Consider the following 7,475-nt stretch of genomic DNA (forward strand, 5'->3'; position numbering starts at 1 on the left):
AGGCCGAGCAAGTGTGGCCAATACCTCGACGTCATGGGTCATGGCGCCGAGCTCTCTCGTTTAATTCATACATGAATTTGTTAGCAGCACAAAAAAAACGTGAGTATGTGATGGTAGCTAGCTTAATTAATCACTCACTCAATATATATAGCATGTCTATTATCACTAGTTAGTTGAATAGATTATTTATGTATAGTACGACTCGCCCATCTTCTTGATGTGACTGAATCAACAGAGGACGTACGTGACCTTTATTATTACACGGCCTTCATTATAACACTGCTAATTAATCTTACTATGTGATTTGTAGCAGTATGTTTCACATCACATGATACGTTTTTTCCATGCATGCATAACCGTTCTCGAAAAGTTTGAAGGACTTAATTTACATGTGACAGTCCAAATATAAAGTATCAGATAACCATGACAAAATATAAATTATTACACGAAGCAATAGTTCAAGAAAACCACAGTATACTTTGGCTATCTCTTGCTGGTTGCTGCAAAAGGTGAGTAGTCCTCGTCAATCGATCAGTCAGACGGTCAGCCGCGAAGTTGAGTACTATATCATTACAGCAGAGTTTAAAAAAGCGTACCTTGGCGCCATGAGTTATGACGTCGAGCAGTGTTAACTCGACGCTACAAGCTATGACGCTAAACAAAGGTTATGAAAAGGGAATACTTTCTTCTGAGGTCTAAATATGATTTTTTCGTAAAGGAGCTCAAATGCAAAAAAAAACGGACGAGTTGAATACTGAAGTAATTTTTTAGTGGTGGCATGATTCCCAAAAAATCGAGAGGACTATGTCGCCCCGTCTCACTCACTTTGACCTCAAATCAAATACATCTCTATTGATGTGTTTCAATACATGGTTTCCAATGCTATCACATCAAATTAAACTAAGTGAATGTGTGTGTATATATAGTTTTATCTATCATCTTACGTGAAACTCTCTTCATATCTTTTCTCTTAACTACACTGTCATGCCATCAATCGTATTTAATGAGTATGGAGTTCCGCTACACGAGTGGTGGGCCCGATCCCGTATCCGTGGTGTTTTCTGCACCCGTGGCAGGTGCGCTGCCGGGAACAGCCTAGGCCGGCGCGTGCCGAATGCCAAATCTCCCTGGTCGCCGTCAGGCGGGCCAGGTCCATTTGCCGCCTCGGCATCAGAGGGTGCTCCGGTAATTTCGTGGCGCAAGCATATCCCCCTCCCGGGCTTTGGAAATGGGCTCGCGGTTTCCTCGTACCTTCCTCCGGCGGCCGCGGTCCAGACGTCCAGTCCAGCACGCGGGCGTCTTTCCCCGTCAATATATATAATAACCAAACCAAGTTCACCCAGTTCATCCGGATATCAGAAATTTCGCCGTAGTAATAACAGTATAACACACACCGCCGAGACAGAAGAGAGAGCAGCAGGGCCCGGTCGAGGGCCGAGGCGACCAAGGACCTCCACCGTCGCGGCGAGCAGCAGCAGAGGACGAACGATGCTTCCGGGCGTGGAGCTCGCGCGGCGGCGGCGCGTGCACTACCACGGCGACGTGGCGTCGGCGGCGGGCACGGGGGAGCACGTCCACCACCACTACGCGCACGCGCCCGCGCCCGCGGCGGGGCCCGCGCTCGCGGCGCGCATCCGGCTCGAGGAGAAGCTGCGCGGCGCCGCGCTGCCGTCGACGGCGCCGTCCAGGTCGGTTGCCTCTCGCTTCCTCTTCCTTCCCTGTTTTTCCGATGCATGGTTCCGTTAAGAAGATGACGGGAACATGAGCGATTACCCAGAGATCAAGCGGTTAGGCAAGAGCAGCAGAAGATACGGGATCGGGATCGCCTGTCAATTCCCTGTTTAAAAATCAGCTAGACCAGATCGTGTGTCATACAGTTCATAATGCAATGAATGGATAGTTTTAGTTCAAACGTCTGTTTAGATGAGGCTCCAACACCCGCATCCGAGAGAGATGCCCCTGTTTCTCCAGATAGAGAATTCGATATTTTTCTCGTTTTTTACAGGGTTCCTGTAGACCTCCATCGTCTCTATACCCTGACCCTGTTTTCTCTCTTTCGTCGATCCATCCCCATTTCCCGTGATGCGTTTGCCTAGAGTCACTAATCGCAACTGCCAAAGTGGTGGATCCGCGGATGGAATCTTGCATGTGTCGTGTGGTCTGGCTTTTTTTCGCTCAAAAGAAAAGGGAAGCCGAGTAAAAAAAAACGCAGAGGGTATCTTGCCATGTGATGAGAAAACAACTTTCGATCTGTTCCGACTTTCAATCGAGTAGACCGGTTAAGCATATGGAGGAGCGGTAATAGGTTCTAAATTTTATATTATAAAATTTATAAAAAATAAAGTATCAGATCATATTTAGATCAAATTTATATCTACTTATTTTTAAACTAAAATTAATAAAGGACTTAAAAATTTATATCTACTTATTTTCAAACTAAAATTAATAAAAGACTTAAACGAATCGTAAAAAACATTTAGATCGTAATCAATAACCACCTCTTAGTAGAGATAACACAAAGACACCTTGGTTACATGGTTCAAAGGCCATTTGGACATCAAGACTAAATTTTAGTTCCATCATATCGAATAATTGTTCACCAGTTAGAAATATTAAATATATTTTAACTATAAAACTAATTACATAGATAAAAATTAAATGGTAAGCCGATCTTATTAAGCCCAATAAATTTATGATTCATATGACGCTGGAGCGAACATTTAGCTAGATTAATTAGGTTTAATAAATTTAGTTAGTCTTTATCTATATAACTAGTTTAATAATTAGAATATATTTATTATTTATAACTGACATTCTAATATCCGAATCTAATATCCGATACGATACAATTTAAAATTTTAGTAAGTTAGAACCGCAACACCCACTCCACTCAACAGAGCACGAATCGTCAGCAAGAACCAACCGCTGACTAGAAAACTGACTAGCTCAGTCAGCTCAGAGCCTCAGACATCCTTCCATTCGCATTCCTTTTCTGTTCTCTTCAAAACGGGTTTGGCATGAGGCGTGATCTTGAACACGTAGCAAACGCCAGATCGACCAAAACTTCACGCTTGCTGGTTGTCTCTCTTTTGCTTTTTTTTGATGTGACGTCTCTCTTTTGCTTCTAACGAGCAATCGGCGTCTGAACCAAAACACAGGTGGAGCAGGCTGATGCGCGACGGGAGATCGGCCCGAGGCAACAACAGCCCTCGAAGCAGCAGGCGATACGAGCAGGACGCCGTCGCGAGCGGCACCGAGCCCTGGCGGCCGCCGGCCCCCGCCGACCCGACGGCGGCCCTGCTGCAGGTGGCGTCGGCGACTGTGCCGGCGTCGGCGTCGACGCGGCGCCGGCGCGCGGAGCTGACGCGGACACTGTCCAAGGTGGACGTGTGCGCGGTGTGCCTGGACGAGGTCCGGGAGCGGTGCCAGCGGGTGACCCGGCTGCCGTGCTCCCACAAGTACCACTCCGAGTGCGTCCTGCCGTGGCTCGCCATCCACCCGGACTGCCCCTGCTGCCGCGCGCTCGTGCCGTCCCTCGACACGCTCGTCCAAGTCTAGCGGTGCTCGTGGTGGTTGGCGATGGCGTGGCGCCTGCCGTTGGTCTCGTCTCTTGCTCTGCTCGCGGCGGGTGACGGAAAATGTTTGGATGTTTGTTAGGCCGCAGCTGGAACTGGAATGCATGTTTAGGACGTAGTACTAGCATAGAGGAGGACTTGTATAGATGGCTTGGTAGCCAGTAGACTACTGGACTAGGAGACGAGCTCTGGAACTCTGGTGCTGTGTTTGTATTCAAAACCATGTGAATTGCACGAGTTTTGGCAAGCGATATTTGCATTTGCCTACGCGGAAAAAGCTTTCACAGTTTTTTGGGGGTTCACATGCCATTCCTGCTCTCCTGCTCTTCCATCATTTGTTAGTACTTGTGAACTACGAGCAAATGTGGTACTCCAGGACTACTGTATCTGTGTTTCTTTTCAATCTTTGTTCCCCGATTAGCTAAAATTAAAATAAATAGCGTGAAAGGGTACTTTTGATAGGTTCACATATAGGATTTTTCAATTTGTTTTATCAGAATAAATTGCTTATTGCTTATGGAGTATTATAGGTTCATAACTAGATGTGCTCGTTGTATTTTTCATAAAAAAATCCCCAGTAAAAAATATAGCATCATTGGATTCTATAATGATACAAAAAATACACGTCAAGTTATAGATGTCCAAACGGACGGTATGGCCTAGCCCGACCCGTTTAAGCCCGGCATGGATAAGCCCGAGTCCTTAACCGTGCTGGGTCGGGCCGCTCGACGGGATGATATAATCAGCCGACCACGGCACTATTCCGGCCCAACCGTGCCGGGCTGGCCTGGAAAGTACGGCCCATGAAGGAGCTCGTGCCAGTCCAAGCACAGCAACCAGAACCCTAAACCCATTATCCATTCACACATGCACATTCACACAGTTTACACATATATATACAAATCAGAAATATACACAGAAATATACATATCAGAAGTATACACAAATTCACACTTGCACATTCACACAGTTGAGATAAATAGTACAACCCAGAAAGGATTAGAGCTGTTCGTACAATAGCTGCCTCATTAAAAACCTTTCTAGGTAAAAACTCACTCCTCGTGAGAAAATCCTAGAAAGGAAAAAAAGTACAACCCAACTCTAATTTAATAGTTCATGTCAAGGTTGTTCAGTTACAACTTGTAACTTACATCACCAGATTTCTAAATCAACATAATGGAGTATGAACTAGGAAGATAAAAGTTCTAAGGGTCATCAAGATAAAGTCCTTCAAATGCATCTTCAAGTTCTTGGTCCTGTGTACAGTGCTGCCCTCTAGCTTCACCAAGTTCCCAGTCTTTCATGCAAAGAAGCATCTCTACCATTTTTGGTGCTAGGCACCTTCGTCGTTCCTCGATTATCCTGCCACAGAGACCAAATGCAGATTCTGAGGAGATAGTTGAAACAGGAACAGAAATAACATCCCTAGCTAAGATGGAGAGAACAGGATAGGACAACTTATGTTCATGCCACCAGTTTAGGATATTGATGTCATCATCAAACTTCTGCAAAGTGTCACTCTAGGTAGGAGGTCAGCTCTGTGTCAAGTGAACTAAGGCCGGCGCTAGCGTGTGCTTGTTGAAGCAAAGCAGATGCTGATGTTCCACTACCAAGGTTAGGTGTGCTCGAACCAGGATATGAGAACTCGGAGGTACAATCAGATCCATAAATCAATCCCCAGTTTTGTTTTCTTTTACATGTGACAGATGGAGGAGGAGGCACTTGTTGCCTAACTGCACCAAACTCCAGATCATATTTGTTAAACATTGTAGACAATTCACTTTTCGCACAAGTATAGTAAAGTGAGTAGTCAGTACCAGATAGCCCAGATAATAATATCAAGATATTGCTGAAACCCCTTAGTTTGGCTCTAGGATCTAATATAAAAGGAAATGCATAGAGCATAGGAATATCCCTCCAGTACTTAAGAAACTTAGACTTCATAGGAGTAATAGCATGTCTAAGCAACGCATCATTCTCATACTGATTTAAATGCTGGATAATATCAAGAATGTTATGCATTATAAGTGGAGATGTAGGATAGTAAACCCTAGAAAGGGTCACAGTAGCATCATAAAACAATTCAAGAAACTCAAGCAACTTTTAAGCCACATACCAATGTGAATTTATTAGCAGCTTAGGCTCACCTGGTTTTCTAGGATAGTTAGTGTCCATGAATGCACCAGGGGTATCGGTTACACAGGGGTATTAGTTCAGTTACACAAGGGTATCAGTTAACACAGGGGTATTAGTTCAGTTACACAAGGGTATCAGTTAACACAGGGGTATCAGTTACACAGGGGTATCAGTCAACACAAGTTACACAAGTTAGTTTAGTTAACACATGGGTATCAGTTAACACAAGTTACACAAGTTAGTTTAGTTAACACACGGGTATCAGTTAACACAAGTTACACAAGCATCAGTAAAGCAAGGTAACACTCTATTCTGTTACTTGGACAGTGACACAAGTGTGTTGTGTCAAGTGAACTAAGAAGTGACAACACACACCAAGCAAGCAAGGTAACACTCTATTCTATTAAGCATCGGTTACCAAAATTACAGACATGTTACAAATCAGTCAAGCACTCAAGCACCACTACTGCACAGATCACACACCAAGCAGATTAGATTACCTCTGCGCCGCACACGAAGAACTCGCACCGTTAGCAGTAGATCCGGAGCACCGGTTCCAAAAGACTTGCAAAGGAAAAGGATGAAGGGAATAAGCAGATCAGGTCACGGGGAAGACATCCAGAATAAGTTAGGGTTTCCATTGAACACCAGTTCATCACTCTACCGAGCAGATCAGGTCACTTACATCTGTGCCGGACGCAGAGATGAGGCCAACGTTAGCAGTAGATCCGGAGCCCCGGTTCCGTCACCGACTCGTCGTGGAGATTGAGACGACGCCCACTAGTTTTTCATGGTTACCTTACCTTCACCGATGAGCAACAGATCCGGAGCACCGGTTCAGTCGTCGACGCCTTTGAGGTCAGGGTAGATAGGGGGGAGTGGAGGACAGGAGGAGCCGGAGCACGAGCACCGTGATCCAGCGTTACCGTGTGGTGTACCGAGACCGAGAGGGAGGAGGAGGCATTGTTAATATCACAACCAATGAAAACACAATCAATTATTTTAGGTACAAGTTTGTGTCCTTGTTAATTAGCACATTCATCTTGGCCAAGGAACTCAAGTGTGCAAATAAGAGATATTTAATATTTTTTCTATTCCTTGAATGGTATAATTTTTTATTCTCTATGTAAACTCTATATAGGATATGACAAGCAGTCAAAATAGACTTATCCCACCATTTCTTAGATAGACCTACTATATTTAATATGGTGTTAACAAACTGAGTTAGAGCACGGTTCTTTCTTTTAATAACCCCATATGATTATGTTGAATGTGGCAGTGTCCTCTCATCAATATTTTCATATTTCTTGTAGGACTTAAGAAAAATACTTGAAAACCATTCTTCACAATGATTAGACCTTAACCTTTTAATTTTTCTATCAAGTTGATTTTCTACTTCAAGTTTAATGCAATACTTCATCTTTTGATTTTAAGAAGTAACAAATAGAAAAATATAGTACAATCATTTATAAATATCATAAAATATCTTTTATCAGCATTAGAATGAACTAGTTCTAATGGCGCCAATTTCCTCGCCTCCACAACCTTGTGAAGCTTATGAGATTACTGAAATTGCACACATAGATGGAACTAAGAACCTTTCAATAAATTAATTTTTAAGAATAAATTTAGACTTACTAGTCATAATAAACAACTAATAATAACATTGTTGATAACCTAGTTACAAACATCATCATGCAAAGATAAGAAGAACAAGCATGCAGAATCATAACATTTAAAAAATGTCCCATACTTTGATATACT

At 43.6% G+C, this 7,475-nt stretch overlaps 1 protein-coding gene across 1 annotated transcript; it reads left to right on the plus strand.

The window, feature by feature from the left end:
* The first annotated feature begins 1,288 nt into the window (after positions 1-1,288).
* LOC100284919 (uncharacterized) lies at positions 1,289-3,870 on the plus strand. Its single transcript, NM_001157814.2, has 2 exons — positions 1,289-1,688; positions 3,159-3,870. Exons 1-2 carry the CDS (start codon positions 1,489-1,491, stop codon positions 3,556-3,558), a joined length of 600 nt encoding a protein of 199 aa, NP_001151286.2. The 5' UTR covers positions 1,289-1,488; the 3' UTR covers positions 3,559-3,870.
* Positions 3,871-7,475: the final 3,605 nt, after the last annotated feature.

This window comes from Zea mays, chromosome 4 (genome assembly GCF_902167145.1).
Source record: "Zea mays cultivar B73 chromosome 4, Zm-B73-REFERENCE-NAM-5.0, whole genome shotgun sequence".
NCBI lineage: Eukaryota > Viridiplantae > Streptophyta > Magnoliopsida > Poales > Poaceae > Zea > Zea mays.